The sequence below is a fragment of the Scardinius erythrophthalmus genome (genome assembly GCF_964197995.2).
Source record: "Scardinius erythrophthalmus genome assembly, chromosome: 21".
Classification (NCBI taxonomy): domain Eukaryota; kingdom Metazoa; phylum Chordata; class Actinopteri; order Cypriniformes; family Leuciscidae; genus Scardinius; species Scardinius erythrophthalmus.
This window is the reverse complement of record NC_138241.1, coordinates 19121168-19134513: the sequence shown is the minus strand read 5'-3', so window position 1 is coordinate 19134513 and position 13346 is coordinate 19121168. Positions and strand designations below refer to the sequence as shown.

At 37.2% G+C, this 13346-nt stretch overlaps 2 protein-coding genes and 1 long non-coding RNA gene across 3 annotated transcripts in view; 2 read left to right on the top strand and 1 right to left on the bottom strand.

Moving 5' to 3' along the window:
- LOC308681886 overlaps nucleotides 1-5302 on the bottom strand; it is a 50477-nt gene extending 45175 nt beyond the window's left edge. The window contains exons 1-2 of the long non-coding RNA XR_014029081.1: nucleotides 4781-5302; nucleotides 3047-3255 (exon numbers count right to left, since the gene is read on the bottom strand). This is a non-coding gene — a long non-coding RNA (uncharacterized lncRNA). The remainder of the gene's footprint in view (nucleotides 1-3046; nucleotides 3256-4780) is intronic.
- Nucleotides 490-4255, top strand: nt5c1ba (5'-nucleotidase, cytosolic IB a). The gene is made up of 6 exons (XM_081351185.1): nucleotides 490-722; nucleotides 987-1154; nucleotides 1905-2034; nucleotides 2382-2504; nucleotides 2653-2837; nucleotides 2954-4255. The coding sequence occupies exons 1-6, from the start codon at nucleotides 600-602 to the stop codon at nucleotides 3326-3328; spliced, it is 1104 nt and encodes a 367-aa protein (XP_081207311.1). The 5' UTR covers nucleotides 490-599; the 3' UTR covers nucleotides 3329-4255.
- On the top strand, nucleotides 4753-8033 carry rdh14a (retinol dehydrogenase 14a). Its single transcript, XM_081351186.1, has 2 exons — nucleotides 4753-5115; nucleotides 6239-8033. The coding sequence occupies exons 1-2, from the start codon at nucleotides 4873-4875 to the stop codon at nucleotides 6854-6856; spliced, it is 861 nt and encodes a 286-aa protein (XP_081207312.1). The 5' UTR covers nucleotides 4753-4872; the 3' UTR covers nucleotides 6857-8033.
- Nucleotides 8034-13346: the final 5313 nt, after the last annotated feature.

Genomic DNA, 13346 nt, shown 5'->3' with positions numbered 1-13346 from the left:
ATGGTCCTCCAAATTGAAACTAAACACTACCATATTTGAGAATAGCATTTTAACGAACACAATAAAACCAGACAAGTGTCAACTACGTAATGCAGGTATATTTATCTTATGCATGTAAATTAAGCTGAACATTTTTTTTTCCAAGACGCGGATGCAAATAAGATACAAAATATAGGTTATTGTTCACTACAATAATACATAGGCTACATAATCTCAACACAATTATAGCTCCAGAATCGTCTAGATGAATGAGCATCTAATCTATAGCTTATTATATATAAAGGATCTCAAATGTAGCTAACTAAAACAAAACAAGTGTTAAGTGTAAATGCTTTACCAACAGCAACCAAAAAAGAAATTAGTATGCAGTGCATTTACAAAGACACTTATTATTTTTTATTATTTAGCCTATTCATTTTGTTTTTATGATTGAAATTGACTGAAAAAAGAAATAAAATAAAAAGATCGTTATGCGAGACACTTGACCAGGGCTGGTGACGTCACTGCGTCGTGCTGATGCTGAGAGGAACTCAACTACCGCCGAGAAGGGACGCAGGACACAACAAGTCGAGTCTCCCTGTCCCTGCCACAACAACAATATGAGCAAACATGAAGACACTGAGAGAGGAGGACAGTCCAACCCCGACAAAAGCGAAGAAAAAGACTGGGCAGCTGTCAAAGCATTATTTGACAACGCGAAAACAGCGAAGAAGCCCCGTCCGGTAAGCGACTGTTAGTGTAAACAAGCTGCGAATGACAGCAGCGTCTCCCCCATCCGATACCCGATCTACAGTGATAGCGACGCGAAAAACTAGACAACACGTATATTATAATCGAAGAAAGCCGTCTACACTGAAAGCGAGTTCTCCTGCAGTGTAGATGGTGTGTCATCACGCCAGTGACAGCAGCGCTGCACATATCTGACCGAATAGAGCAGGTTTGTCGTCCACAGCTGTTGTAAACATTTATCTGCTTTTGGTTTGCAGCCCAAACCCAGCAGCGCAGTGACCATTGCGGTGTCCTCGCGCACGCTGTTTAACATGGTGAAGGAGAGGAAGGTGTTTGAAGAAGAGGGGCTGGAGAGGTATGTCGCGCACCAGCTGGAGATGGAGGATCAGCTTTTTACCCCAGGGGCCTCGTTTCCTTTCGTTAAGGTAACAACTGAAAACAATGCATACTGATACTACTAGATTTCATAACACTCGCCTTACCTTCGCCAGCACCGTCAGGAACATGATGCCATTAATAATTGGACCGCACTTTATAACAGCACCTGGCAATACACCTCTGTTCACCTAGGCCTATGTATATTACTCCAGAAATTTAATTTGGTATTGGTTACAAATGACATGACTAAAACTGTATTTAGTAATATAATACTTTTAGATAATCTAAATCTAACTGAATTACCTTTTATCTAACTCCTTTATTTCAACCACAAAAAGAAACATAAATAAGAGGGCCATACGCCTTAATGACTTTACTAAACAACTCAAAGAGCTTCACATAATGTCCTTCTTTTCAACATTAAATGTATTAAACATCAGTAAAGTAGTTAAGACTAGCAACCTAGTAAACTAATAAACATTTATATTAGCAACATTGACCAGAATTTACATTATGTGACACAATATTAGCAAATTAGACAAATTAAAATGACAAGCATGTAAATGACATGGAAAATATGTAGAGCAGCATTATGGAAAATAAACGTGTGCTATCATTTCTGTTCATGGAGGGACTTTGGTCCTTTTAATTGCAGGGCAGGTCCTTTTCCTTTACGGTTTTACATCACATTTTATTGCACTAAACAACTATAAATCACAGTATTGTTGACTTGCGTGGATATTCTTAGGCATCCAAAGCCACACCTTTAATAGTTACTATGTTTTTCTAATCAACAGGCACTAATGAACGTAAATTCTCGTTTGAGGGAACTATACCCAGACAGCGAGGAGCTGTTTGATATTGTGCTGATGACTAATAACCACGCCCAGGTCGGAGTTCGTCTCATCAACAGCATCAATCACTACGGTATGGAAAGAAAACAGAGACTAAGACGTCCTATACAGGATTGTTTAAAGCTACTATTCAACCAAACAACATATTAGCCTACAATTTAGCCTTTGATAGTGATAATCAACCTCATATTCTTTAAAATATTATTCTACACAGACCTAGAGCAACAGGAAATATGTCAGTGCAGGCAGACAGAACAGAATTTGGCTAAAGACCTGTCTGGAAAAACTGTCCAGTGATTTACATAATGTTTTTTCACACCTGACAGGGAAAAAAACATATTTACTGATTCAAAAAAAAAGCATATTCACTGCATACTGTACAAACAACAATTACATGAATTCTCTTCTCTCTCTCTCCAGATCTAAATATAGAGAGATTTTGCATGACAGGTGGAGAGAGTCCGATTGGTTACCTAAAGGCCTACATGACCAACCTCTACCTGTCCAAAGATTCACAGAAGGTACAGGAAGCTATCGAAGAAGGTATATAAAAAAAAATAATAAAAAAAATAAAAAAAAATGAATGCATTGTGATATAACTGGGATTTTAATTTCAATTTAGAAAAAAACAATCTTGCTTTAAATTAATTGAACATGAAGCTAAATTTGTGTTAAATGGCCATTTCTACAGGAATCGCAGCTGCCACAATGTTCACCTGTGACAGTGAGAACGAGCTCAGTGACACGCAACTACGGGTAGCCTTCGACGGGGATGCTGTTTTGTTTTCTGACGAGTCTGAGATTATCGTGAAGGAACATGGATTGGACACCTTTTTTAAGCATGAGAAAGAGTTTGAGAACAAGCCTCTTGCTCAGGTAAACTAAGACTGGTTGACTAATAATGTTCATTATTAATTCTGATTCTAACATTTTATCCATCTTGTCATGTTTGGTGCATGTAAAGTCCTTTTCATCCTTGATTTGTCTCCTAGGGCCCCCTAAAATGTTTCCTGGAAGCATTGGGGAAACTCCAGCGTAAGTTCTATGCAAAAAACCAAAGAATCAACTGCCCAATTCGCACTTACTTGGTCACAGCTCGAAGTGCTGCCAGCGCTGGGGCCCGCGTCCTGAAGACCCTACGGAGCTGGGGGTTGGAGGTAGACGAGGCCCTCTTTTTGGCTGGGGCTCCTAAGGGGCCTCTCCTTCATAAGATAAGGCCACACATCTTCTTTGATGATCAGATGTTTCACATCGAGGGTGCCCAGGAGCTCGGGACAATCGCTGCTCATGTGCCCTATGGAATTGGACAGAAATATCATAAGGGGAAACGGATAGAAACAAGTGGTGCAGAGGAAAAATTGAAATGATTTGATGATTATCAAAAGTCCCATCTCTTTAGGTCCCTCAAGTTAATTTTTATTTATTTATTTTTGGTTGCTTCTGAGAATATTTTGAACCTTGATCTGTACAGATGGTTTAAGTTAAATGGATTGCTGGAAATATAAATACAAAGAAGCTACTGTGCTCAAAATGACCTACATATTATGTACTGTACTAATCTGACAGCACTGTAAGGTTAAACCTCAAACTTTAGCCCTTTATTTTTCTTTTTTTTTAAGAGAATAATGTGCAATTAGAAGTGTTAACCAGCCATTATGCCTTGATCATTCCAATTTATATTATGTTTAATCAAGAGTTTAATATAGAATATGTATATATTCAGGGAACATATATTGCAACTGTATTTGATTTATAGTGTGTGATTTATATACTCAGGGAACATATTGCAACTGTATTTGATTTATAGTGTGAGATTTTATTATCCAATGTAAATGTAACAGTTTTATCTAGATGTTGTATTTCGATACCTGAACTCAATCCTCAGGCAGTTTCCCTCACTATCATTGTGTGGCCTGCCACCAGTGTTCCTGACAGACCTTGCCTCAATAATACACAAACTGTGCCCCAAGTAAATGAAGAAATGAGGACAAACATGTGGAGAAACAGTTGATATATTGTATTTAGAATATATTACCCCTTTGTGTTTACCATAAAGTGTAAATGTCTCAAGTATATTTAATTTTCCACAAAAAAAAAAAAAAATGTGTTGATCACTGTTATAAATGCTGGATTTATTCATTATGATGCTAAATTAAATGAGTGATCTTATTTGGTTTGTGGTTTATGTTTTGTGCCTAAATAAAGCTGTTCAGTTTGTAGTTCTAAAACATGGATTTGACTAGAAACATGGGTTTCTAGGCCTAGATAGATAAATAAAGGCTGGAACTACCCATAAAGATGTGAGTTTACATACTTGACCAATTAGACAAATGTTTTAATAAATTATCCACAAGTGGTCATTCTCTCTTTAAACATAATATAAATGTTCTTTAATAAAGGCTATACCTTACCTTCAGGTCTATTAATGTTAATGAAAATAAATAATAGTAGTAGGAGTAATTATACAAATTCTTTTGAAGAATTATGGGGAGTTTTTTTGGGAGAGGATTTCATAGAATTCAATAAAATGTAAGATTATTTTTGATTAGCTAGAATATATTTAAATATATTATATATTATGAACGTAATTAAAGAGAAGGAATGAGAATATTTACTTATAATATTAAACTGTAAGCCCTGTTCATCTGTGTAGGGATGCATGTGGTTTGTATTTTTATTGCTTATAAAAAAATAAAAAATAAATTAAATAAAAAAGCAATACACATGCATTGCGTTTGAACCCGCTACGATTTCTGGGTAATGTAGTTCAATAACATTCTGGTTACTTCCCACACGCGTGATTGTTTACGCCTACAAACCTGTTCGTGAACTGGACGTTGTTGATGGCCCCAGAAGGATCAGCAGTGGAGCAGATATTATCTATTATTAACCTTTTGATGAAGTCATCGATATGCTGCGCGGCAAAACTATTATCGTGACCGGGGCAAACAGTGGCATTGGAAAAGCCACGGCTGCGGAGCTGCTGCGGCGTCAGGGCCGGGTGATCATGGCATGTAGAAACCGAGAACGGGCGGAGAAAGCAGCCCAGGAGATCAAGCAGGAGGCCGGACCAGAGCAAGGGGAACTAGTGATAAAACTCTTGGACCTGGCGTCGCTTAAATCGGTCCGTATTTTTTGCGAAGAGATAATCAAGGTACTGTACCAAACCAAGCACAGTGTTTGTTACTCTTGTGTAGTATATATACAGGGCACGCATAATATAACATGGTACGACTGAACTGTTTTCGACAAGAAACAGGTGCACAATACCGACAAAGGGAGTGCAAGCGTCATGCGATTTTATGCTACAGCACTCGAGAAGTTAGGGGAATGCACCACGTGACTTCGCGGCGTGCGCGCGCATTAAACGCATTGGGGGGGGGGAAACATCTATTTTGTACAGTCTACTATGGAAACCATATGATGTCTATGAGGGGAAATGTCTGTGCAACTTTGTCTATCAAAATAGTTATAAAGTGAAGACCAGGCATAGTTAATAATTTCTTAAGGTGTTTATTTTTTAAAGTCAATTTACTGAATATTGTAAATAATACATTTATAATTAAAAGCAGTCTGTAATTTTTGTTTGTGTGTGTTCACAATGTATATAATAAGCAAGTACATCATAAATCCATTTTCCAAAACGTGTTTTTGTCTGAATCACTACGGTAATCCTACAATAAGTATTTACTATTTTAGACTGGTATGGATCATCCCACTGCGGAGTAGCCCAGTACCTGCATGACTTGTAGCACCGACTACAATGTTCTTCCGCAAGACGCATGCAGTTTTGTTTATTAACTGATAGAGCACCAAAAGTTACAGACTGCAGTTTTAAAATATAGTAATATTTTTATAGTATAGTTTTATATAAGACAAAATTCACTCAATTCAATTCAAGATGGCTAAACACCAGGAGTATGAAACTAATGTACAAAACCACTACTAGAGAAAGCACATTTATGTAAATGGACTTGTTACAACTTCTATGTTAACTAGCCCTGTCTACCCTATATATTTGTTATGGTATATAAACTAGGGCTTAATGTTCTTCCTCTGAGTAATGGCCCATTTCAGTTTATGTTCAGTGTTTTATCTATGGTCCATTTGTTTTAAAATCTTGTGCATAAAGAAGAATAGGCAAAGAAAGGAGAGAAGGGTATTTCAATTAGAGTAGAATAAAGTTTTAGCGATTGCTATTTTGTCTTGTCATTCTTGTATTCTGAAATACTGCATACATTAACAATTTGGCATATCTGTTGTTGTATCTGAAACAGGAAGAGTCAAGAATTGACATCCTGATCAACAATGCTGGAATCTACCAGTGTCCTTACACCAAATCAGAAGATGGGTTCGAGATGCAGTTTGCTGTCAATCATCTAGGTCACTTCCTGCTCACGAACCTCCTGTTGGACCTCCTGAAACGTTCTGCTCCTAGTCGCATCATTGTGGTGTCCTCCAAACTCTACAAGTATGGCGAAATAAACTTTGATGACCTGAACAGCGAGCAGAGCTACGATAAAGCTTTTGCTTATGCACGGAGTAAACTAGCCAACCTTCTCTTCACATTGGAGCTCTCGCACAGACTTGAGGACACAGCAGTGACGGTAAACGCTCTCACCCCAGGGATTGTGAGGACTAACCTGGGCAGACATGTCCACATCCCACTGCTGGTGAAGCCTCTGTTTAACCTGGCTTCACGGGCCTTCTTCAAGTCCCCCGAGGAGGGTGCGCAGACTTCTATCTATCTGGCCTGCTCTGAAGATGTGGACGGCGTTCAAGGGAAGTGCTTTGCTAACTGTCTTGAGGAACAGCTGTTAGCTAAGGCCACAGATGAGGAGGTGGCCAAGAAACTGTGGGACATCAGTGAAGTGATGGTGGGCATCACAACCTGAGTCTTACAGACTTACAAATTTAGATCACATGTCCATGATTATTTCAGATCTGGCAGAAAATAAAACTGACAGATTTTTACCATCAAGTATTTTGGAAACACTTTGTCTTTAAAAAAAAAACTTGCAAAATGCACTCATGCTAAATCCACAGGAGGGAGCTGTTTTTGCCATTCATATTCACTTTTGCATTTGAAATAATAACTACAGTTGCAACTGGCAGATTGTTAGTTCTGCTACAACAATAACAATACTGTGTGTGTGTTTATATATTTTAAATGAACTATTTATATTCATATTTTAACTTATTCTCATCTTTAGGTATCCTGTTCCACATTCCAGTTCTCATGTTTTCCTGATTTAGTCAGTAATCCTGGTAGACAGTTTCAAAGATTTCAAACCTACACATGTTGGTTAAGACTAGATGCAACCGTCTTTGAGCTTGTGTACACATAGTACTGAACATTTCTTCCCTAATCTTGCTCTATTGTTTCACATTTCTCCTGTTAGAAGTGAAATAATTAACAATAACACTGCGTTTTATTTTCACGTCTCTTGTGGAAGATCAGTGGAAAGGCATTCTCAGTTACAGTACTTAATAAAGATGCATTAAACAAAGCAAAGGTAGAGTAGTATCTCTATTCTGAATATGCACTATATTGTTTAAATAAAATATACAAATGTTTTGTTTTTGTGGCACGATGATGATGATCAGTGTCACCGCACAAAGAAAAAGCTTATAAGCTCAGGTCTATTTTTTTTATGTGTGCACAGTTTAAAGTCGCCATGAAACGGAAGTTGCGATAGTCTTTTCTTCCCTATTGAGATGTATCCGAGTGAAGTGGAACAAGAAATGAAAAAAAAAAAAAAATGAAGGGTGGGACTTGATTTTGTCCTCAGGAATTCATTGATTGGATGATAGGAATTTGGGTGTTGCTAACTAAATAGACACAGAAATGAATGTCAGGTTGCAGTCAGTTGTGGAGAATATTTAGTCCCACCCTTCTCCGAGACATTCGTCATGAAGAGAACAGATGTCGTTTCGAGGGGGAGGGGAGATTAAGTTTTTTTTTATTAAAGATTGCGAGGGCATTTGAATAAAAAAAAGGATGATTTGCACGGATAAATCCTATAAACACTGTAATTCTGTAAAAATAAAAAAAGAATTGTCCATGGTGAACTTGAGTCTTTGTCTTTTACCAATTGAATATAAAACAAAATATAATCTATAATTTAAATTATATTAGGATTTGGGCTGTCAAAAGATTAATCGCGATTAATAGCATCCAAAATAAAAGTTTGTGTTTAAATAATATATGTGTGTGTACTGTGTATAATTAAATTTGTATATATAAATACACACACATGCATGTATATATTTAAGAAAAATGTGTAATTTATATATTAAAAAATTATATTTATATATAATATAAATTATATATATATACAGTATATGTATGCAAATATTTCTTAAATATATACATGCATGTGTGTGTATTTATATATACAAAATAATTATACAGAGTACACACACATATATTATGTAAACACAAACTTTTATTTTGGATGCGATTAATCTTTTGACAGCCCTAATTAGGAGGGAGATATATATATATTATTTTGTTCATAGAGTTAAATGCTTATGCATTTTGACAGTATTTCTGATCTACTGTATATAACTAAGTGTGTGGTACTGCCAATTATAAACTGTTTTCCTGTTAAATATTCTTAATTATGTGTGTTTATCATGGTAATTTTGCGTACTTTTTTTATCTTTCAAAAAGGAAATGCTTTTGGGAGCCTTCTTGGTCTAATAAATAAATATTGCACTGTACAAATGATATAGTTCAGATTTTAACTACAGCTCAATCGGGTTTATGTAATTGAAAAGTAGTCTGATGGTTGTTTTTGCGAGGCTCATTAGCAGAACAATTTTGGAATTAGACCAATAGCCCGCTCTGCTTTCAGAGTTCACTTACCGTCTAATTAACCGTTCTAGAAGTTGTTACAGTACAATTCAACTACTTTCCTTCACAAAGAAAGTACACACTCCTCTCACCCTGCATCTCTTTCCCTCTTCATCATGATTGCCTTGAATGTTTTCTTTTAGCGCTAGCTGTCTCTGTGAGAATGGTAGCAGCGCTGATGGGCTCGTAATGCTTTTCCCACCTGTGTTTGCTATTAGGGCTTTTTCAGGATCATTTAGAATATGTTCCGATCAGCCAGAAAGCCCCTAAGATATCCCAGCATTCATCTGATAGCTCCCTGTGAAACAGGAGGTCTCGGAGTGCTTGGCCATAGAACCTGGAGACTGTTTGTATTTGAAATAAAGAAAATTGGGGAAATTACGAAAGTTAATGGCTTTAATGATGCGTTTCGAAACGGTGCCACATCAGCGACAGAATGCCAAGCTGGTAAACAAAGTGATGCTTTGATTACAATCACATTAAGTTGTTTCACCTCTATTTTTTTCCAATTTTGCCCTGTTTTTCCTCCTCCAGATGACAAAATATCACTCAACAAGCACCCAAAGGTATGTAAAGATTCATGGCAAAGCCCTTGTATCTTATCTTGTGGTTTGGCTTTAGCTAAAGCATTTCTCCGGTTGTGCTGCTTTGCTCACCTCAGCTCTGCTCGGAGTACAGACCTGCAGCCAGCATCCTTTCCCACCGTTTGTGCTAGACATCCCGTCCAACTTAAACACAGAACTCCTCTCTCGTTTATTATTCTGCGTGTTTGTTTTCTGTGATAGGGGGAAGGAAGGGAGATACGAATGCACGTTATTTTTCACAGTAAAGAGAGTTTCCAGCCTCGTGATTGTTGAGCAACGGAAAGCCTTGCCAGGTTGATGGCACCAGAATGTCTAAAACATTCAAAACAATCATGTAATTTGATTCCTCAACTTTCCACTTTTTCACAAAGCACTACTGCATTAAAAACAGACCTTATGATATAAAGAATACTAGGCTATATAATAAAGTTTCCATTAGATGAAGAGGTTAGCTAACTGGCTTGTCAGTTTTATAAAAAGTACGGGTTAAAAACGCACATTAAAACATTAAGCGGTTCACCCAAAAATGAAAATTCTGTCAATTACTCACCCTTATGTCATTCCAAACCCGTAAGACTTTCGTTCATCTTCGGAACACAAATAAAGTTCTTTTCTATTGAATCTGATAGCTTTCTGCCCCAACATAACTGTCACACTGATGCTTCAAAAAAATCATAAAGAGATGTAAAACTAATCCATATGAATCTTTTATTCACATTTAAACATTGATCAGCGATCAACCTCAAACATGCTGCATAACATGAGAATGAACCTCATTGGTTCTTGCTGAAGTTCAAACCTGCAGCATAAGGGCCTGCTCACATATCGCGTCTTTTGCGCGCGCAAGTTCGTTATTTCAAATGGCTGAAGCAACATCGAGGTGTCACTGTAGCAGAGGTGTGGACTCGAGTCATGTGACTTGGACTCGAGTCAGACTCGAGTCATGAATTTGATGACTTCAGACTCGACTCGACAAAATGTACAAAGACTTGCAACTCGACTTGGACTTTAACATCAATGACTCGTGACTTCACTTGGACTTGCGCCTTTTGACTCGAGAAGACTTGCTACTTCCCATGAAAACTGGGGAAAAAACGTTCACACGCCGCTCTGTTTATCTGCATCTGTGAAAAAATGTGCACCACCTGTATGCATGCAGAGAGCGCGCGCGCTGCCTGCACGACATCCAATCACTGTAGTCCCGCGTTGTTTTGATTCGACAGCATCTAAGCAGGCACATTGCAAGACAACCAATGAAGCGCAACAAGCACAACGCATGCTACGAATTTGAACGAATGAAGAGGACACGGAGACCGACAGACTTGACAGAGCAGGTTAGTTATGATATAAAAAATCTCTGCTCTCAGATTCTGTCACTTTTATTACGAAATTCAGACAATAAATACCGTTTTGGCGCTTGTAAATGTGACACGACAGATCCCTAGCGGCACGTGAACGGATCATCTCTAGCTGATAGTAAATAACGTTAAACACGAATGAACACTGTTGAAAGATACAGTACAGCTTACCGAAATGTATTTTCCTCATACATAATATCGAGCCATCAATCAAAGGGGTCAATAAAACAGTTGGAGAACAATTATGTCACATAACATTTACCTCAGGAAAGCATTTAATGACCATAATATAGGCACGTTAGTTGGCTAGAAAAAAGAGCTATAGAGAGTATTTTGCTAAATATGTGTACTATTGCATGTTTATTATATTTTTACTTATATCATTAAATAAAGTTGTTATTATAATAAAAAAAATGCATTATATTTTATTTGTGTTATTTTTAACCTTAAATAATACTGCCAGCTGATAGGGCTCTCTGTATGTTTAGGCTACAGCATTAGGTGAGTTGTTTTTTTCTTGAGAAAAATGAATGCCTATCTTGTGTAGCCTACCTAATATTTATCCAAATGAGTCAATATTAAATCAAATCATAATAAGTGAATTGAACTGAAATAATAAAAAAGCGTAGCTTACCATAAATTGAACCATGTAAACATTGTAACATGTTGTCACTAAACCTAATAAAATTCAGTTTAGGTACTAAAATGTTTTGACAATACACTTATTGTGATGCAAAAATTACAATTATTAATAATTGCATCACAGTTGCACCTAGGAGTGTGACGGTTAGTATATAACCGTGAGACCGACGGTTATAGTTGAACACCATCATTAGATCTATATAACCGCCAAAACCGTGTTATTAAAATATTTTTTACAAAAAAAAATTTTATCATAGAGAATGTTTAAATACTAATTAAAAACAATTGTTAACAGTCTGTGTTATTAATGGTCTACGTCGTTTCCAACTGTATTTGATTCTTTGCCAAGTACCCCCTGACCGACCCAATTATTTTAGATAGAAATAAAAGCTATGATATAATGATATGCCATCATTATGAGATTTATTAAACAAATGAAAAACATTTGCAATTATAAACATTAGCAATGAACATTTGCAATCCGGAGACATGGTTTTTACCACTTAATGAAGTTTTGTTTTGTAAATCGTCAGACATGATTTTTACCACTTCATTAAGTTTTGCTTTGTAGAAATCCTTTCTTTAAAGCGAAGTTCGTTTTGTACAAATTGTATCTTAATTTTAATAAATGTTTCATCAACCAATAGGCTCTATGTACGATCGCTTCCGCGTTTTGTCTCAGCCCGCCCAGTTACATCCGGTGCTGCGTCAGAAGCCGTTTTTGCATTAGGTGGAGATAATGGCAAATTACACTCGCTGTTTACAAAAACTTCCTGCGGTTAACGTGAATGATGTTAACAATATTGTGAGGCAGTTAACTGTCACACATATGAGTAAGATAGAGAAGTTCTTTAAATTATAAATTTCAAGCTACATCAACAACTTTGAGGGTGAGTATTCTCTCATATTGCAAAAAAATCCGACTAGCGAATCAGTTTCTAAAATCGTTCTCTCCGTTTCTGAGAAAATGAATTTTATTAAAGTGAATTGTCCTATAGAACGCGCTATGCGGAAGTAAAGACGCCGGCTGAGATCCTACCGGAAATACGTTAGCAGCGTTCGTGCATAGAGCCTATTGCATGTATTTAATAATTAAAACCTATTGATGATACTTTGCAGTCACGTGACTACCACGGATACCTGGCGGGCAACAAATGGGTATTTTCAACGTTGAGTCCTGTCTTTCTAGTAGATATCAAGTCTGTTAGCGAGCTAGCTGCATAACTATGGACTAGGATTAACTCCAAGGTAACTAAATTGTGTAAAGCAGACAAGTTTTTTTAAGATAATCGAGCAGTAATAATTCCTCCGTAAATAATCTAGCTCTACTGTTGGGTCATCTCTGGTTCTCATTGAAAATCATAGGTTGTTTTGAGGTTTGCGATATCTATCACACACTTCTGTTATTGTTAGCAAAAGACGACAGCTGTTACTGTGCGTTCACACCGCCACCGGCGAGAGCGTCAAAGTGCCTGGAAATCATTCATTTTCAATTAATTTTGCCGCTCTCGCTGGCGGCGGTGTGAACGTACAGTTAGCCTAGCTTAGACTCATAACACAAACACCTGACTCGCCGAACCAGCTGGTGAATACTGGTGGTGTTGATTGACAAAACTACAGTAACTTAAAGACACGATTAATTACATGATCATACACCCATTGTATTCAATCAAATGTTGAAATTACCTTTGATGGTAATATGCACAGACGTGTGTATACTGTGAAGGTTGCTTATCTCATCTGCGGTTAGTGCATCCAATTGCACAACAACTATCTGGCATGTCGTTTACACCTCAAAACACCAACTTTTGTATAGCAAAACTGGCGACCCTTGATTAATTTACTGGGTTTCATTGCTGGAGAACGACGTTCTTGCCCGCCAGCCAGTACTTGTGACGTCACGTGCAAAGTATCAATAGGAGACAATAAATAACCGTGACAT